The 20,657-nt window shown below is 41.3% G+C and overlaps 1 protein-coding gene across 1 annotated transcript; it reads left to right on the plus strand.

Moving 5' to 3' along the window:
• Nucleotides 1-4,932: 4,932 nt before the first annotated feature.
• Nucleotides 4,933-20,115, plus strand: CFAP300 (cilia and flagella associated protein 300). The gene is made up of 7 exons (XM_048493749.1): nucleotides 4,933-5,094; nucleotides 7,513-7,594; nucleotides 8,239-8,311; nucleotides 12,647-12,813; nucleotides 13,362-13,534; nucleotides 14,721-14,787; nucleotides 19,545-20,115. Exons 1-7 carry the CDS (start codon nucleotides 4,982-4,984, stop codon nucleotides 19,674-19,676), a joined length of 807 nt encoding a protein of 268 aa, XP_048349706.1. The 5' UTR covers nucleotides 4,933-4,981; the 3' UTR covers nucleotides 19,677-20,115.
• Nucleotides 20,116-20,657: the final 542 nt, after the last annotated feature.

The raw sequence follows: 20,657 nt of genomic DNA on the forward strand, positions 1-20,657 counted from the left end.
AAATTGTGTGTGCTTGTGTGTGTGTGTGCGTGTGTGTGTGTAAAACCAGTGGTGGGATCCAAAAATTTTAATAACAGGTTCCGATGGTGGTGGGATTCAAACAGTGGCGCCACCACACACACGCACCTCCAGTCCCTATTGGGCAGGGAGGTTGCTTTAGTAACCCCTTCTTGGCACTCAGAAAAAAATTAGTAACCACTTCTAGAGAAGTGGTGAGAACTGGTTGGATCCCCCCTCTGTGTGTAATGCTAGCCAATTATGCAGCAGTGCCAAAGTCACAATCCAAACAGGTCATGGTGTATATAAGAATGGAAGAGAACTCACAACTCATTTGTGACTGTTACTTAGGATAGAATCAAGTGGGGACACCGGAACGAACCTTTGTTCTCCGTAATATATGACTCAGCCAATATTGATCAATAGCTCGACTCAGTATATGGCAGCTTCAGTGATATGACACTTTTCAGTTTATATTTTAATTTGTACTTGGGGGGAGACATCTAGCCTGCATGCATAGATGTCACTGATTGCTTGGGGGTGGGGGTTGAACATCAATATGTTTAAACTTTGATATTTTTTTGTAAACCTGGGAAGTGCCCCTAGTTAACAGAAATATATACTGAAACGTTGGGTGTCCTTCCATCCAGATATTTTGATCCACATAATAGAGTCAACCATTATTATTCATTATATTTTCAAAACAGCGTAGCTCATTCTCATAACATTTGGATATTGTGTAAATCCACTATTGACACCAGACAAATTGATCCCAAGGTGTATAACCAATCTGTGATAGTACCAATGAAGAAGGTGCTTAATGAGAGCAAGAAATTAAAGCTAAAAATTCAGCTCCGATCAGTTTATTTGCAATTGTTTTTGTGTTAAGATTGACACAGCCCAATCCCATCTCTTATTACAAAATAATGGAGTTTACTTCTAAGTAATTGTGCCATTAAGACTTTCACTGTGAAGTTTCTTTGTCCAGTCTGAAATATTAGTCTGCATAGGACTGCTGGCTAACAGTTCTCATTCGTATTGTTACTTTGCTTATTGTATTTGCATGAGTCGTGACTTACAGAGCTTTCCTGATTAAATTAAATCTGTAAACATTTTCTGCTTCTTTACAAGCGGGAGGGGTGAACACGTGCATGCACTGAAAAACACTGACTCAAATATGTGTCAGCGAAATTATGCTATGATAAACACACTACTGTACATCTGAATGGGGGAAAAGAAACTTTGTTGCTTCATTCTAACTTGTGAGGCTGAATGTGTTCTGAGCAAGAGAGACAAGCCCAGTTGTTAACGAGGAGGGAGTTAAGGACACACACCCTTGGTGACTGATACACTAGAGAATATGACCAAAAGTTTGGACAAAAATGGATGCCATATGCAGAATGTCATGAAGCAGAAGCACGTATTATTATAATTATTTTATTTATTTATTTATTTATTTATTTATTTCTTAAACTTTTATACCGCCCCATCCCCGGAGGGTTCTGGGCGGTGTACAACACAAAAATATAAATACAATTAAATAAATTACTAAAACCATTAAAATAGCGATAGCAGTAAAAGAGGCGTCCGCCAACCCCAATTTTAAAATTCTCCCCGGGAAAAGAGAGGGGAGGTGTGCTAGTCATGTTAGATGGTAAGGTCCAGGTATAAAGAGCCAGCTAGGGGGCCAACTGGGGCACCGTTCAGAGAGGCTGGCCCTCCGAGAGTCCTCGGCCAGGAACAACTCCGTTTTACAGGCCCTCGCGCGAATCGTTAAGATCCCGCTTAGGCCCCGAACAAGCCGGAGGAAGGGTGTTCCCACCAAGGCGGGGAGCCAGAGCCCGTAATGCAGGGCGTGTGGAGGTCAGGGCCGCAAGATCATTGAGGGGCCAGGGACCACTAATAGAATTGGCCTCCGCTTGGAAGCGGTAAGAGGCCGTGCGGGAGGGCGTGTGGGGTGATGCAGAGGAAGTCTCGGTTAAGAGTCTGAGGGTCCCAGGCCGCGTAAGGCCTTGAAGGTCAACACCAATATTTGATATCACAGCTGCCAGTTTTTTAGCTGGTTATTTGCCTTTCATTACAATTCGAGCCTCATCCCAGAGGCCTAGGAAGTTGTAATGTATTGCCGTAGTATTTGAGGAGGAGGAGGAGGAGGAGGAGGAGTTTGGATTTATATCCCCCCTTTCTCTCCTGCAGGAGACTCAAGGGGGCTTACAATCTCCTTGCCCTTCCCCCCTCACAACAAACACCCTGTGAGGTAGGTGGGGCTGAGAGAGCTCCGAGAAGCTGTGACTAGCCCAAGGCCACCCAGCTGGCATATGTGGGAGTGTACTGGCTAATCTGAATTCCCCAGATAAGCCTCCACAGTTCAGGCGGCAGAGCTAGGAATCAAACCCGGTTCCTCCAGATTAGATACACGAGCTCTTAACCTCCTACGCCACTGCTGCTCCTTTGTGTGGATCCCAGCAGGGCAGCCTTCTGAATCTGACATATGTTAATTTTGTCAATTTGAAGATGTTTCAAGCACTGCCCTAGTGTGTTCGAAATGGTTCCCAGGGGTGCTAGGACGACCTCAGCTAGTTCGTGATCGAATTTGTTCTAATGCCGTGCTCTTGAGCAGCTAAAATCAGGGATTCCAGTGCGGTGTGTAGTGGTTACAGTATCAGACTAGGATCTGAGAAACCCAGGTTTGAATCCCCATTTGGGTCCCTCACACAACCTCAGCCTTGATCCTGGCAAGTATTTGGATGGAAGACTTCCAAGGAATACCAGAGTCATGATGTGGAGGTGCAACCCTATGTTAAGAATGGGATGACCCAGAAATGGGTGGAGACTGAAAGAAGCAGAGGGCTGCAGAATTCATGATGTTGAAGGAAGCAAGGGTGCTGGGCTGGGACCTGGATAGATTATTATAAGCTCTTAACACCTTGTTTAAGGTAACTGCAATGTTGTTGGGAACTAGTGGAAAGGGAGATGTTTATTTTTGCTATTTTGTAAATGTTAGAATTTATTGTTTCAGGGCTTGTGTGTGTTATTGGTTAGAGTTTTTGGGGGGACTTTCATAATCTCAAATCCAGTACACCAAGCATCTGGAGTCTTCATGAGCTACCCACCAACAGGAAGAAATGGATTTGGCATTATCGAACTATAATTAGAGGGATGTGAAATGAAACTTAAACAGGACCTTGAATTGCTATGTTAAATGTCAATACTTGTTGAGTGTTCTATAAGGAAAAATAAACAATTTTGTTTAAAAATTTAGTTGTTACAAACTCCTCCCAAGTTCTGCTTGGAAGAACGATGGGAAAGTAGTTGGACATGAGCCAATTAAAGTATCGTGGCACTTCCAAATACAAACAGATAGAGTATTGGCCCATAACACACCAGACAGAACGGTGTTTGAAAAGAAAAAAAGTTTGGATAATTGATGCAGCAATACCTGGTAACAACAAAAGAACAGGAAATGATGACTAAGATCTGAGAATGGAGGTTGACAGATTATGGCACAACCAGCAATAGTGGTCCCAGTGATTATTGGCACACTGTGTGACATATCAAAAAACCTTGGGCAGCACTTGAACCATCTACATATTGATAAAATCTCCATTTATCAATTATAAAAGGCCACATTGCTTGGATCTGCACACATACTACACTAATACGTGACCCCAGCTTAGATTCTTGGGAAGAACCCAATGCTTATAAAGGGCAACACCAGCTGAGGATCTGGTTGTTGTAATTAATAACAACAGCAACAGCAACAACTCAGTGTTCATTCTTCACTTGCCGTCACCATCCTGGCTGCTAGGAAGGCTGAGGCAGGCGAATCGAGTTCTGGGATGCAGCAGGCTATGCCGATTGGGTGATCACATTATATTCTATGGTATGACAAACGCAGCTCGTAAGTTGGCCCCTTCTTACTCAGGAATTTTCATGAGGGGAAGTGCTGTAGTATCATCTTTCAAGAAGAAAATGACAACTGCAAATGCACTGTTTTATTCTTTTAAGAATGTGAATTTCAGCTTTTCTCAGAATAAACAATAGCTCCTCTTTTGTAAACATTTCAGTATTCTGCTACATGTGCAAAATGTAAAATAAAAATTCTGTTTGTTGAAACATTTTAGCATTCTGCTACATGTGCAAAACATAATTTTTTACCCCCTTTGTTGAAATGCTAGCTACTGGCTATAAGTGCAAAATGCGCTCATAGCAGAATACTAGCAGAATACTAAAATGTTTACAAGGGGGGGGGGTTGTTTATTCCGAGAAAAGCTGAAATTCGAACAAGAAGGAGGAGGAGTTTGTATTTATACACCATCTTTCTCCCCTGTAAGGAGACTCAAGGTTGCTTACAAACTCCTTTCCCTTTCTCTCCCCACAACAGACACCTTGTAAGGTAGGTGGGACTGAGAGAGTTCCAAAGAAGTGCGACTACCCCAAGGTCACCCAGCAGGAATGTAGGAGTGCGGAAACACATCTGGTCAGATAAGCCTCTGCTACACAGGCGGAGGAGTGGGGAATCAAACCCAGTTCTCCAGATTAGAATCCACCTGCTCTTAACAGTTACAACCATGCATTTGCAGTTGTCAAATGCACTTATAGCCATTAACTAGCATTTCAACAAAGGGGGGGGGGTTACGTTTTGCACACGTAGCAGAACACTGAAATGTTTATAAAAGAGGGGCTATTGTTTATTCCGAGAAAAGCTGAAATCCACATTCTTAAAAGAATAAAACAGTGCATTTGCAATTGTCATTTCCTTCTCAAAAGATGACACCACACTCTCCCCGTAGATTTGATGGCAAATGTTATGCTCCCAGCTGAATGACAGCTCAACCTTGATTGCAAGAAAAAAGTAACGGAACCATTGTCATCAGTCCGCGTTTTCCGGGGGAAAGAAAACGCAGGACTCGGCTCAGCCACGACCGCAAACTCGTGCGTTTCCATGGTAACCAGATGAGCGTCTCGTACTTCAGTAGCGACGATGTCCGCCTGCGGGGATGACGAATCTCGGCCACGATACACTTTCCAACACCTCCCTCAAAAAAACTTCCCATCCCTGGAAAGTAGGGAGAGCCGGGACCGCCTGGTTAAATGGTGCGGAGAAGAGCTGGATGCAGCAGCTTCCCTGGGGTGGAGAGGGACGAAAATGTGGGCTGAATAGGAAGATCCTCTTGGAGGAATGTGAGGTTGGGGAGGGAAGGGTTTTCCTGCTGTACTCGGAGGTGTATATAATACAAAGACTCCCGATGAATGGGTTGGGTTTATTGAAATAGTTTGATTTCAGGTTTCTCCCAAATCCGAAAATAATTTAGTAGCTAGTTTACAAAGCACTTGTGTCAACATTTTTAAAGGTTTCTTTTGTTTATTATGTCAAGAATGCATCCATTTATTGGAAAGGGGGCAGAACAGACGGCTGCTAGTGTTTGCAAGAGATGTTGGAGTTGCAAGGGAGAGCTGGGCGAAAATGTTGACTCAGTGTGTAGCTGGGGTGAAAAAGGCAAGCTCGGAGTTATTAGGAAACAGGCTATTAATGAAAATGGCCAATACTGTAATGCCCTTGAATAAAGCTATGGCATAGCCTCGTTTGGAACACTGTCCAGTTCTGGTCGCTGTATCTTAAAAATAATATTGCAGAGCCAGAAAACGTGCAAAAGAGGACAACCAAAATAGTTAATGGATTTTGGAGCACCTTTTGTATGAGGAAAGGCTTCTCAGACATTTCTGTTTAGGAAAAAAAATAATACTGTGAGAAATTAGAGAGTGTATAACATGATGCATGGGGTGGAGATAATGGATACGGGGAGTTTTCCAGGTTGCATGGCCATGATCTGGTAGTTTCGCCCACCTCTGTGACTGGCATCTTCAGAGGATACCGCTTTTTCTTCCTCTCCTCTAGCATTAGAACTTGAGGCCTCTCAATGAAATCATTGTAAAAGTTTTAGGGCAGACAAAAAACTCACTTCTTTGCTCAACAAGTAATTAACTTAAACTGCATAATTCACTGCCAGTGGAGTGATAGCCATGAGCATAGGTGGCTTTAAAGGGGGTAGATAGATTCATGGAGGAGAGATCCACCAATGGCTACTAGCCATAGTAACTAAGGGGAGCCTCTGTGTACAGCAGACCTCTGAATACCAGCGCTTGGAGGCTAGATGAATGAGTGGACTCATCCTGCATTCTTTACTTCCTTATGGGCCCCTTCCGCACACGCAAAATAATGCATTTTCAAACCATTTTCACAACTGTTTGCAAGTGGATTTTGCTATTCTGCACAGCTTCAAAAAGCACTGAAAGCAGTTTGAAAGTGCATTATTCTGCATGTGCGGAATGAGCCATGGTTGCATAAACCCATATCAGCACTTTGCTGGCGCTGGGTAAATGCTTGTTTACTCAGAAGTAAGTCTGACTTTATTCCATGGGACTTATTCCCTGGTAAGTGTTTTCAAGGTTACAGCGAGTGCTTGTGCTCAATCACTGGAAAGGTGACCTTTCTTTCTGGGGGCAGCTTCTTGTGCATCACAGACCTTGAACCACTAATCAAGGAAATCTACAGTAAAAAAAATTAAAGCAGCTACTATTTAGTAGATGTCTCCAAGCTTGTTGCAAATAAGCAAACCTCTTTCACTGCTTTTTAAGAACCTGCAGACTTTGTCTTTGATGAACCACTCCTGGGATCCAATCCAGTTCTACAAAACAGGGATCGCAAATCTCTCTTTTTTGTTTCTTTTTGTACTGTATACATGTAAATTCCAAATTCACATCAAATACATGAGTGATTTTTCAAACTCAGAAATATATATGTGCATGGTTTGGCCTGAGTTTGAATTAGGCTGGGGAATTTGCAGCCCCAACTTCCCACTCCTGAGGAATTGAGTGGAAGGAAAAAATGGCCCCCTCAGAGTAATGTTCTAGTCTAGGAATTTCCCCTAGCCTTTAAGATAAAGACCATAGACACTACTGGAGGCTGCACAGAGCATAATCTGGAAGTGACATCACACTGTTGTTTGAATTAGGTTTGCCAATGACCTGGAGAAAAAAAGTCCTGCTCTTTTAATAGAGGCTTAATGTATAGAAATACAAAGGTGAAGCTTTTCATGCTGTGCAGGTAAATAATGCCACCTGGTAAATTATTTCCCATTAAGACTCTGACTTTTTTTCTCCCGTTGTTGGCAACCTTAGTTTGATTAGCTTCTGACATATAGACCTGGTGAGCCCAGATAACAGTATTTGACAGTAAAATGAACAGCATGGCTTGAGTGCCACCAGGGAATGCCATTACTTAATATTATTTTATTTTAAAAACAAGTATATTTGGAAGAAACATTTGTCCCATTTTGCTGTTTTCTGTGTTCATTTTTATTTTGTATATATGTTTATCCAGGGAAGTACTAAAAAAAACCCCAACAACAGTGTCCCCACCTATATTCTGAAAGTGACATAGTGAACTCCATCACATAATTCTGTGGCATATTTTGACCAAGCTTGGTATTGCATTCTTTTTGTACTCTACAGGTCAATGGATGCCAGAATCACTGCACAGGCATTCAGCTTTGATCAGAATTTCAAAGGATATCAATCAGAAGATTTTCTTATGGTAGATGCACAAATTACTTTACTTTTATGTGAAAAGTTGGGAGTATGACAGTTGTGTGCTGTGTCTCGGATAACTCAGGAAAGATTGATCTCATTGGCTCTCAGAAGCTGAGCAGGGTTGACCCTGATTAGTACTTGTCTTGGAGACCCTCAAGGAAATCCAGGGTTGCTGCACAGAGACAGGCAATGACACACCCCCTCTGAATCTCTCTTGCCTTGAAAACCCTACAGGGGCTGCGACTTGATGACACTTTCCACTGCCACACGTCAATTGTGCAAGTTCGATTCCCATCAGTGCTTTTGCTAGTCGTTCCCATGGTGGAAAATGTAACATGGGGCGATTTATATAGCACTGGGCGTTCAAGACAGGCCTGGGTTTGCTGAGGAGCAGCTGTGCAGAGCTTTGGGATTTATGAATAGACATGGCTATAAATCCTCCTCATGTTACAGTCTCCATCATTAGAATGGCTTGCAAGTGCAGCTCCCTGAATGAAAACCTTAGCATGGGAAGCAGTTTGAATTTCAGACTTTTGGAGGCAGCAAGGGCTTAGGAGCTGGAGTCACCTTCCTTGACACATCTATTAAATTTAGTTCAGTAACAGAGGCTGTTCAGTTACTGTCCTGTCATTTGCTTTGCACTTCTAGGCCTTTTTTAATCACCCAGATGTTAACAGCAATTTGAAACTGCTTTCAGCCTCTGGACAATGGACTGTTCTAAGTAAGTAGCAGATATTTTGGAGAAGCTTCTCTTTTCCTTTCGATGAAATAGTTTTCTCTCTTCTGTGACCGTTCAGAGTTTGTACGATACACATTTATACCTTCTCAATAATCACAGAATAGAAAACATGACCTTTATCAAACCAGTAAGAGGCATCCTTGTATTTGGATTCTCAGTTGTTCAGGATTCATCATCCATGTTTGACACTTAAGTTTATTTCAATGATTTATGGTCCGCATTTTGGTACTATGTCAGAAAATGGTGTCTGTATTTTTTTCTTTTCCCCACAAAGCAATTGTATGAATCAAATGTGACTGTAGTACTAACACTCTACTGAAAGCTTGTAAACAATTACGTTCTGGTGATTTTTTTCATCATTCTTTACTTTTTCTTTTGAGATGAATCCTCTGCCCTTTGGTTTCTGCATTGTTTAAACCTTGTAATACACATAGGAACATCCACTATGGTTTGCTGTCTGCTGTTTACCTTTAATTACACTGTTAGATGTATTGTCAGTTTTTTAGGTATATCCTAGCTGGTTCCCTTGGAAGATGGTTTCCCTAAACCAGTGATCGTGAACCTTTTTGAGACTGAGTGCCCAAATTGCAACTGAAAGCCCACTTATTTATCGCAAAGTGCCAACACAGTAATTTAACCTGAATACTCAGATTTTCGTTTAGAAAAAACGGTTGGCTCCGAGGCGTGCGTTACTCGGGAGTAAGCTTGGTGGCAGTTGATTGCTTTGCTTTGAAGCAACCGTGCAACTCTTCCAACGGGTGAATCACAACCCTAGGAGGGTTTACTCAGAAGCAAGCCCCATTGCCAGCAACTGAGCTTACTCCCAGGTAAAAAATCGCGCTTTAGTTCTTTGCATGAAAATCAGTGGGGTTTAACAGCGCTTAACAGGGTTACCTACACTGCTTCCCCAAAACTAGGTCTCAGGTTTAATGCTAATAATCGAGCCCAGCGGCCCAGGCCAGCCTAGATGGGGGGGGCCCACTGCGTGTGCCCACAGAGAGGGCTTTGAGTGCCACCTCTGGCACCCGTGCCATAGGTTCGCCATCACTGCCCTAACCACTTGAATACGGGAAATGTTTCATTTTGTTAACCTCTTTCATGTCTACCCTTAAGTAACCTTTTAAAGAAAAAAATAGGAGGGGGACACACATATTTGAGGTAAACAAAATTACACATGGTGAATGGATAGACAGAACCTGTTCTTCTTTCCCCATAATAGAAGAACTTGAGGTCATGTGTTCAGGTAACATTGTGTGACTGTTGTGGCTTTTTTGGGCTGTGTGACTGTGGTCCAGTAGTTTTTTCTCCTAACGTTTCACCTGCATCTTTGGCTGGCATCTTCAGAGACATGTCACGGAAAAAATGTGTTTCTCTCCATGGCACTGGAGAAACTTTTTCACACAACGTGTGATTAATGTATAGAATTAAATTAATGGCAGGTATTAGTCAAAATGGCCAAAGGAAATCTCCCAACGGAAATGCGGAGTGCCAAACACAGCAGAAGGTTGCGGCTTTCATATCCCACTTGTGGGTTTCCCGAGGCATCTGACTGATCACTCTGAGAAATGGGAACTGATGGACCCTTGCTGTGATCTGACAGGGCTCATCTTATCTTTGGCGACTACAAGGCTGGTTTGAAGGGCCGCCAGAGCTGGTCTCCAGCAGAATCCCAGCCCCATCGCTAGGGCTGCTGATTAGATAAAACGAAGAGTCTGGCCTGCCCTTGGCAAGTGTCACTTATGATGTTAGCAGCAACATGATCAGCAGAAATCAGTAGGTGAAGCATTTCACCATCTGGCAATAAGGACTGTAATCTGCTTATGCATGCAGAGCAAGTGATGTTGCAGGCACAGGAAGAGGAGTCAGTGAAAAAGAATGGTCAACCTTACCCTCAGCATCTCCAATCAGCTTTTCACTCTCTCTTTTATGCACTCAAACATGCACCCCTTTTTGATCTCAAGGTGTTTGTGCTTGTTTAAATGCAGTCTTATTGTGTGTTTTTTGACTCCTTATGAAGCAATTTTCCCTGTTTAGCATCATCTTTACTATTTTCTTGAATGCTTGACTTTCAGCCAGGTACTACTGAAAAAAAGTAATTCTCTTCTGGCTGTTTATCAAATGACTGTTTATAATGGGAACATGAGTGGAATAATGTGTTTCTGTAGGTATTTATTACAGGATATTTATTTATATTAAACTGTGTGACCATAAGGTCCTCTAGTTTATAACATTTTAAAAAGTCAACAGCATATATTCAGCCACACATTTCTTTCAGTAGAATAGTGGAACAGTATGATTCTGTTCATGAAAGAGGGGGCAGTGATTAGTGCTGATTTCCCTCTCTCACTGTGGACCTCCTCTGTGCTGGTCCCTATTTTCTTGAGGGTGCACTTACGTACAGGAAAAATTCTGGTAAAAATTGTGTTCCCCTGGCCGATGGCTGTGGAAATTCTAGGCAGGATACAAGTCGCTATTTTTGTCTTCCTGTCTGCCCTCATTGTACCTTTGCTTTCATCTAAGGAGCTCAGAGCAGTGGGTAGCCTTTGCCTTAGGTAAGGCTGAATAGTAATAACTTATCCAAGGTTACCCAGTGAGTGGAACTGCACACTGTGGAGAGCACAGGAATGCCACAGAAAGTGGCAGCCTTGTGTTATGTCTCCTCCCTGCCCCAGTGATTTCAAGTTGTGCTTTCCTGTGTCTTCACATCACATATTCTTGAGTCCCTATGAGAAGGGCAGACAACAAATAATCTAAATAAATAAATAATCTAAATAAATAAATAAACACATTGTGTTACTTTAACTTTGCTTTATATCATTTGTTGCCACAGCTAGAGGCAGGGAAATGCAAACTGGGTTATATTCAGATCACCAGGAGCAATGCAAAGTTTGCAGGGCAGGACTTTCTTGCCTCCTCCCTAGTTCAGCCTCAATGTTGACCTCTCCTGTCCCCGTTCAGTTTCCAGTTGGCAAAGAACAGTATTTGGAGTGCAGTGGGAGGAGAGAATTGGCAAAAGTTGCATAAATACGTTACAACTGGACTAAAGTAATACATTAGATCTAGCAATAAATCAGTATTTATTTATTTATTTATTTGGATTTCGTAGACCGCCTCATCCCTGGAGGGCTCTAGGCAGTTTACAACACAACACATAATATCCAACAACAGTTTAAACGCAATTACAATCCTTAAAATCAATAGCAGCATACAAAAATTCTAAAACAGAAACAGCTTAAATCCCATATGGGTTATATAGCATAAGCGATTGCCATCAGCTTAGTTGTCATTCAAGGCATAGATAAACAAGACAGGCTTTACCTGTTGACTAAAAGATTACTAGGCAAATTAGACTAGGGAGGCTGTTCCATAAGATTCCCACTACAGAAAAGGTCCTTGCTCCATCTTCTGAGCCCTGCGGGGATAGAGCAGAATATAAATCAAATCAATAAATGTCTGAATGCAGAGGCATACCTATGAAGGCCTCTGATGATGTACGTAAGCTGTGTTCATATAAGAACATGTACCATGTGATCCAAAGGGGGGGGGCTCCCAAAAACCATCGAGGATGTGGCGGGACCCTTGCACTAGCACAGGGGCACTTATGCTTGTGTTGGGGAGCCACACAGCTCAGGCACCAACGCAACCACAGGACCAGCGCTCCTCTGGTGCAGGAGTTCTAGGAGGGGAGCTGGCTTTAATCGGCTTCCTGAGCTCTTCTGGACTGGGAATAACCCTATTTGTGGGCACAGCCAGCAAAATCAGTAGTGCAGCATACTGTGTTGCACAGGCCACTTGCATAGGCAAAGGGGGGGGGCATCCCTTTTTGCTTGCTGGCTGAGACACAGCAAGCCTCTAAAGAGATGGCATGACTGTGCCATTGCTGGTTGCACCACAACTAAACCACTTCCCCTCCCCAGGATTGCACTGCGACTGGGACTATCTAGAGATTTAGAGGTCCTAGGCTGTTGAGTTAGACATTTACTGTAAAGTCTAGTTTGCTTTAGGAAGGGGGTGGGGGGAGTTGAGATTGGACTGCCATTTTCAGTGGTAGCCCTGTATCCCCCCATGTTTAATTCTATATTGTGATTCAGGTGGAATTTGAATTTAAGTTTTGAATATCTGAACCCAGTGTTCTAGCCACTATACCACACCGGTACTAGCAGTGTTTTTACTTGCAAAGATTTTTAAAAAATGTTTAGAATTTGGAAATATAAGTGAAATCTTCTCATGCTGTACATCTGTGAAATATAATCCAGCGGCCTCGTGTTAAAGTTATTTCTCTTATTCCATACATTTTCTTTTTGCCTTACCTTTCAGATACCACTGTGAACAAAGTTGAAGTGAAGAATATTCTGTGCACCAAAGTCTCCATGTCATTTTTTGACCGATTATATGGTGAAGGGGTTGTTCGAGAAAATGGATATATTGTCAAATGTCTTGATGAATGCTTTGATGAGATGCTAATTGCTGATGAGCTAAGAAAGGTCAGTATGGGGTAAAACAATTTTTTAATCTTTTGCCAGTGCCCACACATTGTTGAGCACTACGCAGTGATTTTTCTTTAGCCATCCATATTTTCCATTAGTGTTTCTTAAAACAGAAGTAAGAAAATTCAAGTGTTGGAAAAGGAGGATGTAATTTATGTAATGAAGGAAGGAAGAAATTTATGTCATACATAAATTTACCAGGAAGATGTTACTCTGCAACCAGCAGCAGGTTTTTTAAAACTAGATCATATATCTCCTTATGATTTCAGTGTGGATACTATTGACAAATTGATCACATGAATTTACCCAAAGGTTCCAGGTAATGTGCCTTCACACATGTCTGATGGCTTATATTTATTAGAATCAAATGGCTGTATAAAATATTTTTTATTAAAAGGTCACTGCATACAGAAAGCTACAAATAGATGCTTTGTATCTATTCATGTCAAAAAATGGGAATGCAGAATTAATTTTTTTATATTCAGTGTAAGTATTTAACTATGCTACATATTTTCCCTTTTATATTCTTCCCTTTCTCACAAAAGGTACTTCTTTTGGAAGATTCAGACCACTACGATTTATTCAGCCAGTCGGATCGTGAGGAGTTTCTCTTCTGTCTTTTTAAGCATCTTTGCCTTGGAGGATCTCTTTGTCAATATGAAGATAATCTTGATCCATACTTAGAAACAACAAAAGCTTTATATAAAGATCTAGTGAGGTAACTTGTCCTATTACAAATCTGCTCTTCAGAAATGCATGCAATTTTTGATTTTCAGGAATTGTTTGTGCATGCAAATGTTAACAAAATTGCAATTATTTAAGTCGGTTAGAGATTGGTTGGTCTAGTTCGGTTTTTAAGAAGGTATTTGCATTGAAACTTCAATGCCATACTTTGTCAGCAGTAAAACATTTTATTTCATCACTCTCTCTTCAACTGGCTATGCAATTTTCAAATAATTACTTAGGAAATCATGAAATAATTAGTGGCTTCTCTATAGGTGTGATGTCTTGGGAAACTTTGAGGTCCATTATGAAATCTTAGATATGACTAGAAAGAAACAGAACTGGACTGAAAAGTAGTATTGCATTGTACATACAAACCTGTTTAGAATTGTACTGTGACAGCCACCAAAAAAAGGGAGAAAAGTTAAAAGTAGATGGGCAACTAAAGTGTTGGCCCTGCCTGCCCTTGTCAATTTGGCCAGCCACCTACCAATGCCTTGCCACCCTTCTGTGTGGGCTAGAGGGTCTGTATTTTCCTGCACCAAAGATAAGTTGAAAGTTAAGGCTTTTTATCAGATGGGGAAATCTCCACACTTGCTTTCTCCATGTTATGAATTAATTCAGAGGTCCATGATCTTTTTGAGCGTGCAGACATTTGTTGAATTCTGACACAGGGTGACAGGTGCAACCACAAACAGGCTTCTGTAAGAGGCAAAGCCCACCCCAGAACGTCAGGGAGTGAGATTAGGCATAACTAGTCCTAACTCTTCAACGTCAGGCTGAAAATCTGCTTAACAGGATGCCTTTTAAAATGAACATATTGTTTTCAATTTGTGTTGCATACACACAATTTGCTTCCAGTCATGCAGTGAAGATCCTCATGCTGTCATGGCAGCTACTGCTGAAGCATTTTGGGGACGGGGGGGGGGGGGATCTGCTTAACTAATCAGGTCTGCAGTGAACTTAGTATTCCTACTACGGTAGTTATTCTTACGTCCCCTGTTTGTTCCTTAAGATCCAGTTTGATATTGCATTCTGTCATCTTTCAAGCTACTGTCCATTCAGTCACTTAGAGACTTTTCTTTCTGTCCTGGGATACCTATCTCAAAACTATAAAATGTAAACTTCAGCTAGTTTATATGTCTGCATTAAACACTTTTTTTGTGTTTTCTGTATTTCAGTGTTCAAAAGGATCCTGAAACTAAAGAATTAAATATTATATCTACTGTTTTTAAAGTCTCTGCCCATGTAAGTATCTCATTGGAGCAAAAGTGTAAGCTACGCACGAAGTTAAAAAGATTGTCAGGTATCATTTTAAAGTAAAAGAAAATTAATAGAGACTAATTTTGGTAAGTAAATATGTTTTAAAGTTAAGCTCCTTTAAATCTTTTAACAGATCGGAAAATCCATTGAAAGAAGCAGTTATATTTCTATGAGGCTTTACTTTTTGAGAGGGGTTGTTTTTATATGCTTGTTTTCCTGCAGTTCTGAAGTCAGCCTAGGGTAACCCAAAAGCTCCAGTCTTAATAAGAGTAGTCAGGGATACAGGTAAAAAAAACCCCACAACTGTCTTGGTCACTCTAGCGCAGGGGTAGGGTACCTGCGGCTCTCCAGATGTTCAGGAACTACAATTCCCATCAGCCCCTACCAGCATGGCCAATTGTAAACCAGTTTAGCAAATGGCACCCTAATTGGTTTACTAACTTGATGATTTACTGTGTTGACAACTAACAAAACTCTAATTGGTCTTTGGTGTGTTTGATCTAAGGAACATATGCAGCTGCCCTATCTAACCCACAATGCAATCATGGGCAGCATTTCTAATCTATTAAAGTCAGTGGTCCTAAAAAGATATTGACTTACTTTGAACTGCAAGTTCAGTGCCATACATGGACGAGCAGCTGCTCTCCGAGAGATCTCCCCTGCAATCCTTACTGTGGTTGAATCTATTCTCTGGCCCTTATGAGCTCTGGTGTTTCCATTCCAAATAATTTGATAAAATTTGTTTGCCACACATTCCTTATTGAAAATTTTTCTTCATAGGAAGGATGGCTGTACAAAACTGTTTTATATTGAGTAGAGTCACCAGATGCCGCTTGGAGGGTTGTTTAGGAGCTAGTTTCATGGGAGCTAATTTGAAAAGGAAAATCAGACCTAGACTACTTTTCAGAAGTTCTGACCATAAAGTTCCTGATGGTTCAATGGATGGGGCCAATCACTTGAGCATTCATGGTAGAGGGCAGCAATTGGCTGGAGGTGGGCAAATGGGAAACACAATACCAAGTCAGATTCCTGGTCTATCTACCCCAGTAATTTACACTTCAACAGTTATCCGAAGACTTACCTGGGCGTCCTACCTAAGATTATTTTGTTTTAATTGAGATGCCATGGATTGAATCTGCAGCCTTCTGTATGTGAAGCATGTATTCTGAGCTGCACCTTCTCCCAACAGGTCAGCTCAGGGCCTGGGATACATGTCAGATGAGTGCTTTGCCATGCAGGGACGTGAAGTCTGCATTGTACAGACTTGCTCTACAGCGCATGTCCGGGACTTCCTAAATTGGCCCTCGTGAGGAGAGCATGAAATCTCCTCGGCTTGTGGATTGACAACCCAATTCATTATAAGTAGAGCCAGTATTTCCCCTGCTTCGGGAACACCAGGGCAGCACTACCCGGCAGCCCTGGCCCATGAATAACTTGAGTTCCTGGATTTCACTCAATGGTAAATCAGTTGGAGTGTCACTTATTTAGCGATAGGTGTGGTTTTCATCAGTAGTCATAATAACTTCAGGCTCAAACCTTTTGCTGATGGGAGATTTCCAAATAAAGGTAAGAGTCTAAAGTGCTATCAAATGCCATCAAAGACTTTTTGTTTAAAAAATGCTCATTTGCAACTTATCTGCCGAAGTGCTTTTGGTAACAGGGTAGTAAACAAATGCAGTTTCACCAAGGAAGATAATTAGGCATGCTTATTCTGGTCTAAGTTCTATTTAATTTTAATACAACTTCCTTCTGAGTGAACCTGCTTCAGATCAGGCTGTAAGCAGTGGTGGGATTCAGCCTATTGGCACCTATTTGGTAGAACTGGTTGAAATCCCACCACTGAGTCCTTTCAGAACCGGTTGTTAAATTATTTGAAACCTATCACTGGCTGTAAGCTATGTAAGGCAAGTTGGTGCAATTATATAAGCAGCAAATACTGAAACATAATACTGACTTGCCTAGTGAATGGAGGAGTTAATTGTGCAGTAGGCTACTCACATCTTCTACAAACATCATTGGATTAAATGACATTTCTCCAAAGTCTGAAGCTAAAATGATCATGAAATTGACAAAGTATCACACATTAAACACGTGATAAAAGTTACAACTAGAGATCATGGAACAGAAACTATTCTTAACTTGTGTATATGGAGTCTAAATACTGCAATGAGGATGTAAATAGACTTAGCCATTGCCTTTAAACTGTTCAGATGAAAACTACATCTTAGATAGCTAAAATAAATTCCATTGCCCAATTGACTTTCTGAAGGTTAAGATGGTGCATGTTCTCCATCAGCTCAGTTGTGGAAATAAAAGACTTTCTGAATTTCTTACGGCGCATCTTCAAGCAAAATGGCTGGAAGCAGTCCACTGGAAATACTGCTCAATGTGGACATGTTGAGAGCAGTCTTTAATATGATTTATTAATTATTGTCATCAACATAGTAATCTTAGAAGCATCTGCACAGTGCTTTATGATCGTTATACTGCCCTTGAAACAACCTTATGGTGCCATCCTAAACATTAAGGATAAGAAATTATTCCCGTTTTACAGATGGGGGAGTCACTAGATCTCAGTTTTACCATGACTTTAGAGGTAGCCTTACGCAGGTCTCTGGCTTTCATCTGTAAATTGTTTGTATACTATTGTGTGACATATATCCTGATCCCATGCAGAATTAAAGGTACTCAAGGACAGGGCGGAAAAAGACACAATGAAGATCTCAACTCCTTTAGTCTGTTAATGGAAAATTGTGCACATGTACAACAATGATTTGAAAAGGGGCTGTGCAAGGAGAGGAGAATTAACCCGCCAACCCCCACATCAAATCATAATGCTGTAGTTGGCTAAAAAAATGTACTGATTTCCTATTTGTCTAAACTTAACAAACAAATGAAAATCCCTAACTTGAATGTATCTTTTCCTAATTTGCTGGATATAACTCTGTTTAGTTCCCCAAATAGGGTTTAGCCATTAGGTTTGTTTTAAACAAATGCACATTCACAGCTCTTTATCTCTAATGATAACTTTGCAAGCTTTTACAAAACCAAAATATAGATATAAGTATATAAATGTGATACAACTTACTGTCTCTATTTTATCCACTTCTAGTGAGCATTTAATTTTCCTGATTGTTACAAGTTTCTCAATATGCCAATAATACATTCTTAATTTTCAAACTGTCTTATATAATGGACAGTGGGACTTGATGAAGGTCTCCTCTTTCACATCTGCTGGAAACACATCTGTAAATTTCAGGGATCAGATGTGCACAAAGTTTTCAAGGCGTTTTATCTTTAGCTGAAAGCCTCAAAGAAATGAATGTCTTTCTCAAGAATATCTGCGACCAAGCAGACAAATAATTGCCCTTTAACATGTGTGGTTTTGAAATATTTTGGCCATGGGGCCTCCCTGAAATATCCTCATTGCTGCCAAATCAAGCTGAATTTCAACAGCCACAGTTTCAAATAAAACACAGAACTAGCCGCAGCTGCATTTAAATTCAGCAAATCAGATAAAACAGGTCTTACCACTCTGGTCACAAAGTTTGAAGTCTTCTTAACAGCCTGAGGTGTCTTTTCTCTGACTCTTCTTTTAGTCAAATTTAACCAACTGGGCCACACAGAAAAAAATATCTTGGATTCATCCAAGAAAGGGAAATAACCTTTTTTGTCATTTGCAGAATTAATAAGATAATAATATGTAGTTCACAAAAAAGGTGGGGCAATGAGGGAGATTCTAGGCAGGTTAGGTTGATTGATATACCAGAAGAAGACAAATGAGATAACAGCAATTGATTTGAAGAATAAAAGACCATACAAACAATTTAGGGGAGGTATAAACGGCTAACTACATTTATTTTAGTGTGATTTTTTGTGGGCCGCATCCCACTTCTTCAGATGGATATGTGTTGGAAAATCAGAACTGGAAATTTTACTGGGCAGGTGTGTGTGGGAGGAGTCAAGAAATGTAACATTGAGTCAGTCGAGTGTCAGTCTCAGTTTAAGGGGGAAGCGAAATCGTTGCTTAAGAATGTGTGGTTGTATCACTTCAGATTGCAGTAAGAACATAGGTTTCTTCAGGATTCCCTCCTTTAAGTAAGTGGAAAAGTAGCAGCATGTAATGAGCTAAGCTAGAATCTTTCATTCTATGTACTGATTTTTCACCTGAGGAAACAGGTATACTTTAAGATGTTCTACCCCATTCTACTGCCACATTCTGTTGCATATCTAGACCAGCCCTTAGTTTTTACTGTTGATTGCAGAAATTACTACTGCAAGTACCTTTACAATTCCAGCATTCCTACTTCAGTTCTTTGATTTAATCTGATTTCTTTCCTGATAAGAGTCCTGAAAGTTACCCAAGGCAAAAAGATTTCAGTGTCCTACTCACTTTGAATTTCCCCCCTTCCCATGCTCACAGCATTTCATGTAGTAAGTAATGTAGTCATTTTGATTATGATGTTGGGAAGGAAGAAAATGATGCAAATGGGACATTACGTGTACCCTAAACATTCAAAAGCAGGGGTGTCAAACTCATTTGTTACGAGGGCTGGCCCTGAAAACCCTATGGGGTTGCCATAAGTTCCTTATGACTTGATGGTGCTTGCCACCACTGCTATTTGGCCATCAAGGCAAAGATGATGTAGACTGTTAAGAAACCAGTCTCCATTAGACAGGTGAATAAATATGAGGATCTTCCATGACAACATTTTAATCAGTCTCAATATTTTCTCTTCTAGGATGCTCATGGCCTTTGTTATCCTTCATCCAGAAGCCATCAGCAAACATTTGCCTACTTGATTGTCAGTCCTTTCAAACGACATGTCTATGTTCTGTACCACTCTTTTGGTACAAGTCTCTTTTGCAATTGACTGATTTCTGTGGCACCGAATCAGTGGACAAACTTTTCAAAGTATAGATTTGTCAGGGTTCCCATCTTGTCACAGACATCACAAGACTTGGTTTCAAATTCTTCTTATTTGTAATAATATTTAAATCTGTATATTTAGACCAGTAACTCCAGAAAAGTTGTTGTGTTGGTACTGGATTAACAGACAAGTTCCCACTGGTTCAGGCACAACTGTGGGAAGAAAGTTCGTTTTCATAAATGACAGTAGGATGTGTTTGTAAAACTAGGTTTTAGTTTTAATGCTAGCTTTAAGCTGGGACTTTTGTGTATTTAAACTGAGCATTGTTATTGTTGGAATGGGCAGGATACAAGCTGAATAAATAATAGAAACTCTGGGATTCCCAAAGCAGAGTCCTACATCAGGTTACTGCAAAGTAAAAAGTTCCTTGGTATTCTTGTAACTTTTATTCCAACCGCTTCACTTCTGACCGACTCCCGGAAACCCCTCACATTTCCTTTTGCAAAACTCAGTGGGTGGGTTTTTCTCCGACCCTTACGGCTAAAACGTTTCTGGACCGCAAAGCAAACTTGCGTGGGTTGCACTGGGGGAGTCTCATCGCGCCTCCCCCCTCTTCTGCCGCCGTTTTGCGACACGGCGCTCGCGGGGGCGGCAAGTTATTTCCAAGATCCGGGGGAAGGGAGGGCTTTCCTATTTTTCATCTCCCTACCCCCAGCTTGGGTTTGAAGCCCGGATCGTGGTGTCGATTCTTCTTTCCTCCCCCCTATTCTGGCCGAGAGAGGGAAAATAGTCCCCCTTTTCCCCTCCTCCTTGTCTCTACGGGAGGGCTGGAAAACTTTTTTGGGAATGAGTAAAACCCTTGGTTGCCGGACGCTCTGAGGAGCAGAACTGAGTCGGGCGGGTGCGAGAAACGCCAGCCCAAACCTGCGCAAATAAGTGAAGGGATCGTCCTCTCGGACCGCTCAAAGAGAAGGCTGAGATTTA

This window comes from Sphaerodactylus townsendi, linkage group LG04, assembly GCF_021028975.2.
Source record: "Sphaerodactylus townsendi isolate TG3544 linkage group LG04, MPM_Stown_v2.3, whole genome shotgun sequence".
In the NCBI taxonomy this organism is placed as follows: domain Eukaryota; kingdom Metazoa; phylum Chordata; class Lepidosauria; order Squamata; family Sphaerodactylidae; genus Sphaerodactylus; species Sphaerodactylus townsendi.

Coding starts and splice junctions, on each gene's coding strand:
- CFAP300 (XM_048493749.1), top strand. CDS start 4,982: ATGTCCGCCTGCGGGGATGACGAATCTCGGCCACGATACACTTTCCAA. Junction 5,095..7,512: donor CGGGACCGCCTGGTTAAATG/GTGCGGAGAAGA, acceptor TGTACTCTACAG/GTCAATGGATGCCAGAATCA. Junction 14,788..19,544: donor TTTTTAAAGTCTCTGCCCAT/GTAAGTATCTCA, acceptor TTTCTCTTCTAG/GATGCTCATGGCCTTTGTTA.